Genomic DNA, 12,512 nt, shown 5'->3' with positions numbered 1-12,512 from the left:
AAACTAAAATATCATATTATTATCAATCATATGCAAATTTGAGGTAAAATTTACTAGCTTTGTCGTTGAAGTATTAATGATTTATTAGACTAGTTTTTGTATAGTTTGAAGTTTTAAACCAAAACTAAACTTAGAACTAAAATACCAAGTTTGTCTAGAATCTTATGTTAAATTTAGTTGAAATATGGGCACATTGGCGAGTGAAGTTATTCCTGATTTACCATAATTGTTTCATAAGAATGTGATATGAATTAGAACCCAAAAATTAAACCAAAACAAAAAAATATATGTTTCTCGGAAACAACATGCCAAATTTAGCTAAAGTTCTAGCCATTTCACCATTGAATTATTTTTCAATTTACTTGGATAATTCCAATTTTCTATAGAACCAAAATTTTAGCTACGAGTGGAGAGATGAAAAGATGTGCCAGATAATATAGGGTTTCCAAGATGGTCACATTATTTAAATAAACATAAATGTAATGTTTAAATAAGTTTTAAAAAATTGGAAAGTTTAAGCACACCATAGACACTGGGTCCAGTTGATTGTAAATTTAATAAACCAATTCAAAATTCTGAATTTTAATCTCTGGGCCTGCAAGTCAACGACAAGGGAGGAATTATTCCACCCAACCGAACAAACAAACCCCAACGAACCCAACGACATCCCTCCCTTCCATCTCAAAAGAAAGGAAAAAAAAAATAACGACATCCCTTGCCTCGCCCCCACTCCTCAGCGAGAATGCCCCTGGACCCCGACCACTCGCCGTCGCCGCCGCCGCAGCCGCCGCACCGCGACTGGTTCTTCCCGCCGGCGCCGCCCTTCCTCCCCTCCTCCTCCAGGTCCCTCGGACCCAGGGCCCCCTTCCCCTCCACCTCCCGCTCCTACAAGCCCTACTCGCCCGCCGACCGCCGCCCGCTCCCGGCCCCCCGCTCCCGCTCCCGCTCCCCGCACCCCTCGCCGGAGCAGCAGTCGCCGCAGCCCCCCTCCGCGCCGCGCCTCCGCGGCTGGGACCCCCGCTACGCGGGCGTCCGCCGCGGCGATGCGCAGGCGCCCGCAGCTGCAGCCGCGCCGCCGGCCGCCCCGCCGGCGGTGCCCGACAGGAAGTCGCCGCCCGCGTCCGCGCTCACCCTCCGTTGGTCCGGGATGCTCTCCGCCGCGGTGAGTCACGGTGACCCCCCCGGGTTTGACTTTTGTTGACTGCCTACAGTTATCTGATCATTCTGCTCTGCTTCCATTTCAGGCCATTCTGCTCTGCTTCGCCTCCCTCCTCCACAGGAACTTCTCCCTGCACGACCAGGTCCACCATTTGCGGGTAAAATCCTGGCCCATTCCCCCCTATGCACATTACGCAAGAGGGCGGCAGCCTTACCGCCGCCCGTTTCGATTCTGCCAGGGACAGCTTGGCGCGGCCACGGCGAAGCTGCAGTCATGTATCGTCGTCATGGACTCCTCGCTGGACATGAGCAGCGCGTTTTCGGACCAGAGCAACGACGAGTTTGTGCCCAGCAGAAGCCTGAAGAATTTCTCCCTGCTGCTCTCGCTGTCCGCGCTGTATGCGCCGATAATTATTCTCAAGTACATCGACCTTCTGTCCAGGCTGAGGAGATCGCGAGGCTCTGAAGATGTCGCCTTCAACAAGCGGTTGGCGTACAGAGTCGATATATTTTTGTCGCTTCATCCGTACGCTAAACCCTTGGTTCTTCTTGTCGGTACAATGTTGCTTATCGGTCTTGGTGGGCTCGCTCTTTATGGGGTTACTGATGATAGCTTGTCGGATTGCCTCTGGTTATCGTGGACCTTTGTGGCTGATGCGGGAAACCATGCAAATGCCGTGGGCCTTGGGCCTAAGTTGGTTTCAGTTTCAATCAGTATTGGTGGGATGTTGGTTTTTGCCATGATGCTTGGTCTTGTGACTGATTCAATCTCAGAGAAGTTTGATTCTTTGAGGAAAGGAAGGAGCGAGGTCATAGAGCAGAGTCACACCCTGATCCTTGGGTGGAGTGACAAGTTGGTAATCTTGGAATCAAACCTTTGCTGATTTCTTTCGTGCAGCATTTTCTGTTATTTTTCTTATTATTCAAATATGAGTGTCATATCAATAGCGAATAGCCGAACATGATTGTTAGAGCGCTTCTTATTGCATAAAGTACACTCTTTAACTACTTCCTGAAGCTTCAAGTGTAGAGGCATGTTACAGAAAGATGATCAGATCTCCAGTTTACAGTGTGAATGTTACATGAAGTGTGGTCTTTTTTATTTTTATTTTCTTGCATCTGATTTGTTGTCATTTTGGTGAGGGGTGAAACGCTTAAAATAGCCAGTTACGGAGACAGATGGGACCTTTAAAATTAAGAGTGGAATGCAGATGTAATATTTCCTCTCACATTGTGTTTTCTGTTGTCAGTTCCTATTAGCAGTATGGTAAGTACTAGATACTGGTACTTAGTTGTATTGTGCATATGGATTTATAGCTGTTTCTTGTGTTTCTCCAGACTAACCTATTTCCTGTTATGGCAATAGGGATCTTTACTGAACCAAATTTGTATTGCTAACGAAAGTTTGGGAGGAGGGACTATCGTAGTGATGGCCGAGAGAGACAAAGAGGAAATGGAAGCAGATATTGCTAAAATGGAGTTTGACTTGAAAGGAACGGCTGTAATATGCAGAAGTGGAAGCCCTTTGATTCTGGCTGACTTGAAAAAGGTAAGAAATATGACTACTGCTTCAGAGACATACTTTTTTTTAGGGAAACAGCAGGACTCTGCTGCGTATTTTTATTGATTTTCTTTAAAAAAAGTACATAGGGTTTGTACAGAAAAGGAAAAAAAAACTATACAGCAGCAGGATCAAAGTCCTGTAAGAAAGAACCTATAACAAAAGGAAAGAAAATAAGATATAAAAGAACCTATAACAATATGATTACTGATTTAGAGACATACTTTGATTTTCCTCTGTTTGCTACATCTGTTAATGTTAATATGCCACTGTGGTATCTTCAGATAGGTCGATTACTGTGATGTTCATTAATTTATTCTGTCTCTGTTCTCCTTTTTTTGGACTAAATCTACCATAATGCTCAAGGTCTCAGTTTCTAAGGCGCGTGCAATTGTGGTTTTAGCTGAAGAAGGAAATGCTGACCAGGTTTGTTCTGCTGATCAAATTGCACCGTTTAATATGAAATCCGTACTTACATTAGTTGTCCCTTCTCCAGAGTGATGCCCGAGCACTGCGAATAGTCTTGAGTTTAACTGGAGTTAAAGAAGGACTAAGAGGTCACATTGTTGTTGAGCTTAGTGATCTTGACAATGAAGTGCTAGTCAAACTTGTTGGTGGAGACCTTGTGGAAACTGTTGTTGCACATGATGTAATAGGTCGGTTGATGATACAATGCGCGCGTCAGCCGGGCCTTGCTCAGGTTTTTCCCTATCCAGCAGTTCTGAATATATCTCGCTCCTTAAAAAGAAACTCCTCTTGAGCATTCTGATTGATTCATTCTATTTATTATTGCATTGTGGAATTGCATATAGGAGACCTTTCTAGTACAAAGTCTGCTTTCTTCAGAAACTTTATTGCACTAAGCTTATGATCTTCGCTTGATTTTCGATGTACATAAGCTATTTGCTCTGTTTAATTCCACTATGCTGTTCCTCCGCACTGCCAATTACTGGCTCACTTCCACACTGCATTTTTTAGCTTGCGGCTGCAGATCTTATGAAACTAAAGTAGGAGCTTGTCCTACATTTGCAACCTGCACACACTGACAGGTTTACCTACATCATGCTGGTTATAATTCCCTTGCTGGTTGAGTATTTGATAAACTTCAGTAACTATATGTAGTCTTTCTAATTTCTGACTGCACCTTCAAAGACTAATTGAGTATACATTCACAGATATGGGAAGATATCCTTGGCTTCGAGAACTGTGAATTCTATATTAAAAGATGGCCTCAGTTGGTCGGAATGCAATTTGAAGATGTGCTGATTAGTTTTCCTGATGCTGTTCCATGTGGAATAAAGATGGCATCTTACGGGGGCAAGATTATTTTAAATCCTGATGATTGTTATGTCTTGCAAGAGGGCGATGAGGTGATAGTAATTGCAGAGGATGATGATACATATACCCCAGCACCATTACCCAAGGTAAACTATTTATCTTTATAACCAAGTGCATCAACTGAATTTTGCCCATACAGAGCTAGCTTCAAATGTTCCTTTTGGGCTTACGCTTATCAGTAGCTGTAATAGTCCACGGTGTGGTCAGTGCCATCTAACGTCATATTGTGCCTACTGTATTGAACCTTTTATGTTAATCTTGAAAATTGGATTTTGTCCGAATGTGGGCCATCGAATGCCATATTGTGCCTACTTTATTGAACCTAATGGATTAATCTAAAAAATCAGATTTTGTTTGAATGTGGGCCATTAACTTGTGTCATAGAATGTCCTCCAATATTTCAAATAAATTCTTCCTAAGCACCTTCTGGAAATGTTTCCCTCAGAGAAGTTCTTGTATCAGGATACATGAAATTAAACACAGCTTGATTGCTTTTGCATTAAGATTTGAGAAGTATTCTTTCCCCCTTGTGTTCAGTGAGCACCAAACATCAACTGCATGATACCATTTTATGCTTTACAGATGTCATCTATGGGGCTTGTCTTCACTTTCTTGAACTATAAAAACTACTTATGTTAGCTTCCTAAGAAAGTGTAGTATTGACACTGCACTTATATATAGAACATCCTGTAATGAAGTTTACAAAAGCAAAATCAATTTTATTATTCAGGTTAAAGAAGCTGTTTACATAGACATTGTTCGCCATGAAAGAAACTCCCAGAAGATTCTTCTTTGTGGAATGCGACGGGATATAGATGATATGATTGTGGTAAGCCCTTTCTTCAAGCCCCTAATTACCTTTTTTCTGTAAACTTGTGCAGGTTAGGAGAGGCTACCCGCCTAAAGATTTTGTTGGTCCAAAGTCTCCTGAAAGAATATTATTTTGTGGTTGGCGACGTGATATGGAGGATATGATAATGGTAAATTGATTATGGATACAAACTGGCATCCTCACCCTCTTCTGGAATATTCATGTGGATATAATGCAGTCATTTGGAGCATTTCAAGGCAAAATTTGACCGTCCTGAACATCTTGAAACTATTAAAAAAAAATAGTTTCTCCTGCTTTATACCTTCCTTATGTCTAATTAATGCTATGGAAGCATAGTGGTGGAGTTAGGCAGTTGTCCTCCGAGGTCTCATGGTGCTCCTTAAATATGTTGTCTTGCCATACTTTTGAATCCAATGTTTCTTACATCATACTGTCTTCTCTAACTTTTGATGCACATGGCTAACTCTAGTTGGGAAATTCTCGCATCTTCTGCATGACTCCTATATGTGATGCACTCTAATTTGGCATATATGCAGATATGGGCCACCGTAACATAGGCATAAATTCTTACTGATGGTGTGCCTGGAGTCTCACATTAGTTGTCCATTTAGGCTTGACTTCTACTTTTATGCGGTATGACTACATTGATGCATGTGCGACAACAAACTCGTGCATTTAGCAAACAGCTCATACTTTTCAAATGTTGGTTGAACAAAATTGTACACAAAGAAGATAAAATCTGCTAAATTTATAACTTTGTCATAATAATAATATGAACATGCTGTACTGACTGTAGCTCAAAGTTGTAAGTACTGTAAGAATTGCTTATATGGCTGTAATCGATCCGACCTGTTTTTCTCCCCTTTTTGTTTGCTGGGTCTTGGCCTGTCTTAGGCTTGTAGCCTTGTACCATAAACCCTTCTTTCTATTAATGCATCGAGACACAAACTTCTGCATTTTCTCAAAAAAGAATAATAATAATTGTTTATACATCAAACATATCATGCCATAATTAAACAATATACAGATATGCAACACCGGGCCTTTTGTTTGTCTCAATTCTATGCACGTTGCATTTACTTGGTGCACAGCAAGTCAACAGCATATTGTAACTTGGTTTTAGATATTCAGGTACTGGATGCTTTCCTAGCTCCAGGGTCAGAGTTGTGGATGTTCAATGATGTCCCTGAGATAGATAGAGAAAGAAAGCTAATTGAAGGAGGTCTGGACTTTAGTCGTCTTGAAAATATTACGTTGGTTCATCGAGAAGGAAATGCTGTTATTCGCCGTCACTTGGAGAGCCTCCCTTTAGAGTCGTTTGATTCTGTAAGTTCTGTGAAAATAAGAATGGTTTCCTGGATAAAAGGAAGTATTGAGCTTCCTATAAGTTTGATTTCTTTTTCTTCCATTTGACTGAGTTTCCTATGATTTCAATTGTAGATATTGATTTTGGCAGATGAATCTGTAGAAGATTCAGCAATCCAAGCTGATTCGAGGTCTCTTGCAACGTTACTGTTGATCAGAGATATTCAGGTTCTTCTAGAAATGCAAAATCATCTCGACTTTTCTTTTGACTTAAGTCATTATCACTGCAGATTATGTCGTTTTCTAATAGCGACTATCTTGGTTATGTGCTATTTTGGTTTTTGGTTATCTTTCCTGATGCTACAAACCTATACTATGATTCTGTACACATACTTATTATTATTCTTGCACTTCTAACTACTGCAGGCAAAACGTCTTCCATACAAGGAAGCGATTGGTTCAGATGGTTTCCGAAGAAGCTTATCAGAAGGTTCTTGGATGGGAGAGATGCAACAAGCATCTGATAAATCTGTTATAATCAGTGAGATATTGGATCCTAGGACTAAAAATTTATTATACATGTCAAAAATAAGCGACTATGTTCTTTCAAATGAACTCGTGAGCATGGCATTGGCAATGGTTGCAGAAGATCGCCAAATAAATTATGTCTTGGAGGAGCTCTTTGCTGAACAGGTATGGTTACTGTATTATTTTCTGATTTTTTTCTCCTCAATTAAGCTTTTACAGTCGTCACATCATATGTTTCTTCTCAACATATATGTTAATTGATACATACATATACATGTCTTTGTATGAAGTCTTTGAGTTTTGAACCTGATGTTACTATATATAGAGCATTAGGTTAAGTTTACCGATAGATCATTACCTTCAGAAAAGAGAATTTTGTAAGAATACTTACAAGTTTGCCACTGCACACATACATCTCTGGTTCAGAAAGTCTACAGTCAGCACTCTTGTCAGGTTTTTGCATCAGCATCACTAATCTCTTACCCTGCATTTGTACTCTTCGGCAGGGGAATGAACTGCAAATACGACAATCTGACCTGTACCTTCGAGAAGACGAGGAGCTAAGCTTCTTCGAGGTCATGCTACGAGCTAGGCAGAGGAAAGAGGTTGTCATCGGGTACCGTCTTGAGGACGCCGAGCGTGCCATAATCAATCCACCAGACAAAGCTTCAAGGAGAAGGTGGTCACCCAAGGATGTTTTTGTTGCTATAGCCGAGAAAGAATGAAATGTCATCAGATCAAGTATAGATTACAATTAAAATACACGCGTCGCTGATAACTCGGATGAAACCGACAGTAACAGCGGGTGGTTGTTGCATGGCATGCCGCCACATCCAAAAGATGAACAATGGCTGCGTGTGGAGGTAGCAAAGCAGGAAGCAGATACTGGGACAAATCTAGAGTCTAGATACACCAAGCCACCTTCGCGTATAGATTCAGTTTATAGTATATTCCTGTGTGAGAAACTTTGGGGGCGTCATTTCCGCAGTCCCAGGTAAAGGCTGCATAGAGATGAACATTCATGTGGCCTGTGGGATCTGGAGTTTTTAGGGGCTGTAGTTTAAGCTGTTGTACTCTGGGTATAGACTTCAGTGTTCGTTAAACGGACCAGTTGTAATACAAGTGTACAAGTACATTTGAGGGGGAAAAAAGGAAACTTCTTGTCGCAAATTAACAACTCCCACTTACTCCCTCCGTTCCAAAATAGACGACTCAACTTTGTACTAAAGTTAGTACAAAGTTGAGTCATCTATTTTGAAACGGAGGGAGTAGTTTCCAATGCATGAATAGGGGAAGGTGCTTTTACAGTTTACACAATGAAAAAAAATGGAGAGGAAGCTTGAAAAGATAAATAATGAAAACTTTCATGGGCTTCACATCCTCACTTTGTATCCATCATTTTGTCTTTGTATCCATCATTTTGTCGCATTGGCAAGAGTGTGGTGCATTATTATTTGCTAGTATTTTTTTTAATCTTTTACCTCTTTCCACCTTTTTTTTAATCTTATTTTCGCCACATAAAAAGTGGGGCAAAATAATGAAAGGCACACCCCCAAAAACACAGGTCATCAACTATATCTGGGAAGAACGATAATAAATATTTCCTCCATTCATAATTATAAGATGTTTTGAATATTTCACTATGGACAACACAAGGACTGAACTGAGTGAACAAAGACACTAAAATATGTCTATATACATCCGAATCAGAAAAAACGTTAGAACATCTATAATTGTGGACAAAGGGAGTACTGTAGATTACAATAATGAACTTATGGATTTTTTGCCTCATTGTTGCGTTCTCTTGTTTGTTTATGGCAGCATGACCCGCACCCGAAATATATGATTTTGACAACTCATGTGTTGCCTATATGATTAGCGATGGTAGAGCTAACCTTAACCAAGCCGATATCATTGTACCTCTCAAATTTTCGGCTGTAACATATATAGCCTTGTTTAAAATATTCCTGAAACTGCATGTAGTGCCCCTTAGTGGGTTTTGATGATTAATGACAAACGATTAAGGAACTAATGACTTTTACTAAGTACACACAAGTACATAGGACCAAAGATATCGTTTAAACAAGTGGTCTTCTTCTTTTGCGGGTGAACTTTGTATTACTCAAGTGGGATCAATGCCACGGTCTGCATTACAAAGCTCAGTAACTTCTAACAAACCAGAGTTAAGCCAAACGACAGTTCTACTCTGAGTTCTAGCAAACTTAGCCAAAAAAAATCGCTAACACTATTCTGACTATAATGAACAAGATTAAATGTAGTTCTACAGAGACTCCTCAGATGCTTGATTAATTCCTTCACCAGTGAAGAGAAGATCGATCTATCAGTTGACTCATCAACGATCATGCTCACAGCTTGTCGGGAATCCATCTCCACATGAATAGGCAACCCTGTTCTCTGAATGGCAAGTGAAAGCCCCTCCATACATGTACTAAGCTCCGCTTCCAAAGCGTTTCTGCAGGAGAAAAGATCCCTGCATGATGTGTAAATGATCTGACCCATATTACCCCGGAGTACCATACCAGCTCCTACACTTCCATCAACTGACCAAGAACCATCTGTGTTGAGTTTAGTCCAGCCCTCCATTGGCAACACCCATGGATGCACCAAGGTGTAGGTGATATCACAAGTGGTTCATATAGATGATCATAAGGGACCACTTGCTTCCCCTTCAACAGATCCTCGTCGAAGTACTGAAGTGATAAGAGCGAGTCCAAGTAGCTCATCAGGAAATGCTTGGACACTTCCATCGGTGACGGCTCCTTGTTATGACTGACTTCATTACAGTTATGCCATACCCACCACAGTGTCATCATTAGCATACACCTATCAATCTCCCTGGATGGAGCGCCTCCAATAGCCATTCAATACCCGTATTCTTCATTTCCTCTAGCTGTGGCAAGCGCCAAACAGTTGACATGCATTCCCACAATTGCACCGCCAGAGGGCATTTACATAATGCATGGAATGTATCTTCCTCTTCCCGCTCACAAATTGGGCAAATTCCCGAAGTTTCTAAGTTATGTTTATTCTTGTTTTGCCAAGTTGGGAGAGAGTTCAACGCTGCACGCCATGCAAAGATTTTTTTACTGTTGGAGGTACAAAACTTTTCCAAATAACTTTCCAGCAGGTCTGATGTCCATCCGGAGCTGAGCTCGAAGATTCTGCAGTAGATCTGTATGTCTCTTCAAAAGCTAAGGTATATGCCAATTTGACTAAAAAACACCATTTCCAGCCGGCCCCCATGCAGTCACGTCCTTGCATAGCCATGGCGATGCTCTTATTTTCATAATTTCCTGCACATCACATGATAGGAAGGCTTCCTGGAGTAGATTGTAATTCCATGATCCATTGTCGCATAGAAGTTGGGACACAAAACGGTACCTGCATGTACCATGAACTGAGATTGGCCTATATGAAAAGGGCCTAGGGATCCAAGCGTCCCTCCATATACGAATGCTCCTTCCATTCCCAACTCTCTATATTAAACCTTTGTTGAGCAGATCTAGGTCGTGAATGATTGCAATCCAAGTTGAGCAAGCATTGCCCAGAAAAACCATGTTCTCCAGCTTGCCGTTTGGATAGTATTTACTTTTCAATAGTCTTGCACACAAGCTATCATGCCTAGTTAACAATCTCCAGGCCTGTCTAGCTAAAAGGGCCTGATTGAACAAGCGATAATCTCTGAAACCTGCACCACCCTGATAACCCACAAGTATAGAGGATCGTTTGTAGCCTTCTTCGATAAATAAAAGTGTCGAACCCAACAAGGAGCTAAAGGCAGAACAAATATTCCCTCAAGTTCTATCGACCACCGATACAACTCTACGCACACTTGACGTTTGCTTTACCTAAAACAAGTATCAAACTATTTTGCAAGAATAAAACTACGAGTACTTTGCGAGAATAAAACTATGAATAAATTGCAAGGCAATAAAGGTGGATAGCTTTTATCAACAGGAAAGTCATTTATCCCTAGGCAATCGATAACAAGTACCAATAATCATTCTTGTAATTTTATATGAGGGAGAGGCATGAGCTAACATACTTTCTCTACTTGGATCATATGCACTTATGATTAGCAAGCATCCGCAACTACTAAAGATCATTAAGGTCGTGAAACCAATCCATTGCATTAAGTATCAAGTCCTCTTTATCCCATACGCCATAGCCCACCTACTCGGGTTTAAGCTTCTTTCACTCTTGCAACCCACTATAAGCGAACCATGAACATATTGTAACACCCTACAGTGGGGCCCCTCACGTTTGCGCGAGACGGAGGGCACCGTAGGACAACACCATAAATAAAATATACAATCATACCAACTAAGATCACGATTAACCCATAGGACAAAACGGATCTACTCAAACATCATAAGATAATCATAGATTATTGGGAAATAATATATGGAGTTGAGAACCATGTTTAAGTAGAGATTACAGCGGGGAGAAGGGGTGTTACACAGCTGCACAGAGGGGGAGAGAGTTGGTGATGATGGTAGCAAGGTTGTTGATGTAGATCGCCGTCACGATCCTAGCCCCGACGGCACTCCGACACGACCGGAAGAGAGGGGGAGAGAGCCCCCTTCCTTCTTCTTCTTCCTTGGCCTCCCCCTAGATGGGAGGAGGGTTCCCCCTCTGGTCCATGGCTTCCATGGCGGCGGAGGGGTGGGAGCTCCTCCAAGATTGGATCTCCCTCTCTGTTCTCTTCTGTTTTGCGCTCCCCAGATCTGGCCGAAAACCGTTTCTTATATTCCCGGATATCCGTAACTCCGATTGCGCTGATCTTTTTACATGATTTTTTATGGATATAAGCTTCCTTGTGCCCGAAGTAGAGATCCAACCGACGTTCGAGGAGGGCACAACCCACCACCACACGCCAGGGGCCTGGGGCGCGCCCTGGTGTCTTGTGGGCTGTGTGGGCCTCCGTTTGCGGTGATTCCAACTCCTAAAATTCACAAATATTCCAAAATAATTCTCCATGGAGTTTCATCACGTTTGGACTTTGTTTGATATGGATTTTATGCGATACAAAAACATGCAACAAACAGGAACTGGCACTGGGCACTGGATAAGTAAGTTAGTCCAAATAAATCATATAAAAAGTTGCCAAAAGTATGTGAAAGTTGTATAATATTGGCATGAAACAATCAAAAAATTTAGATACGACGGAGACGTATCAGCATCCCCAAGCTTAATTCCTACTCGTCCTCGAGTAGGTAAATGATAAAAAAGATAATTATGTGGAATGCTACGTAGCATAAACTTGATCATATATCTAGTCATGGCATGAATATTAAGACATAAGTGATTCAAAGCAATAGTATATAATTAGACATAAAGGCACCAATACTCATGCATCCAATAAACAATCATGTCTTTCAGAATATCAACGCTAAAGGAAGCTATCCCTACAAAATCATATAGTCTTGTCATGCTTTGTCTTCTTAATACAAAGTATTTATCATGCACAACCCCGACGACAAGCCGAGCAATTGGTTCATACTTTTTAACGCGCTTCAGCCTTTTTAACCCTCACGCAATACATGAGCGCAAGCCATGGATATAGCACTATGGGTGGAATAGAGTATGATGATAGGGGTAAATATAAAGAAGACAAAAAACAAAGTCTCACATCGACGCGGCTAACCAACGGGCTATGGAGATGCCCATCAATTGATATCAACGTGAGGAGTAGGGATTGCCATGCAACAAATGCACTAAGAGCTATAAGTGTATGAAAGCTCAATATGAAAACTAAGTGGGTATGCA

The 12,512-nt window shown here is 41.4% G+C and overlaps 1 protein-coding gene across 2 annotated transcripts; it reads left to right on the top strand.

Annotated features, from left to right (window-relative positions):
* Positions 1-680: 680 nt before the first annotated feature.
* LOC123114277 (probable ion channel CASTOR) lies at positions 681-7,892 on the top strand. 2 transcript variants are annotated; one of them, XM_044535695.1, is made up of 12 exons: positions 681-1,162; positions 1,245-1,316; positions 1,398-2,015; positions 2,525-2,707; positions 3,086-3,145; positions 3,216-3,419; positions 3,895-4,143; positions 4,939-5,037; positions 6,021-6,215; positions 6,330-6,422; positions 6,621-6,887; positions 7,229-7,892. In XM_044535695.1, the coding sequence occupies exons 1-12, from the start codon at positions 743-745 to the stop codon at positions 7,445-7,447; spliced, it is 2,679 nt and encodes an 892-aa protein (XP_044391630.1). In that variant the 5' UTR covers positions 681-742; the 3' UTR covers positions 7,448-7,892. The 2 variants fall into 2 exon arrangements, with proteins under 2 accessions (XP_044391630.1, XP_044391631.1); XM_044535696.1 differs by lacking the exon at positions 4,939-5,037 and adding an exon at positions 4,788-4,886.
* Positions 7,893-12,512: the final 4,620 nt, after the last annotated feature.

The sequence above is a fragment of the Triticum aestivum genome, chromosome 5B (assembly GCF_018294505.1).
Source record: "Triticum aestivum cultivar Chinese Spring chromosome 5B, IWGSC CS RefSeq v2.1, whole genome shotgun sequence".
Classification (NCBI taxonomy): domain Eukaryota; kingdom Viridiplantae; phylum Streptophyta; class Magnoliopsida; order Poales; family Poaceae; genus Triticum; species Triticum aestivum.
The sequence above is the reverse complement of the archived record's forward strand: the minus strand, read 5'-3'. Positions and strand labels throughout refer to the sequence as shown.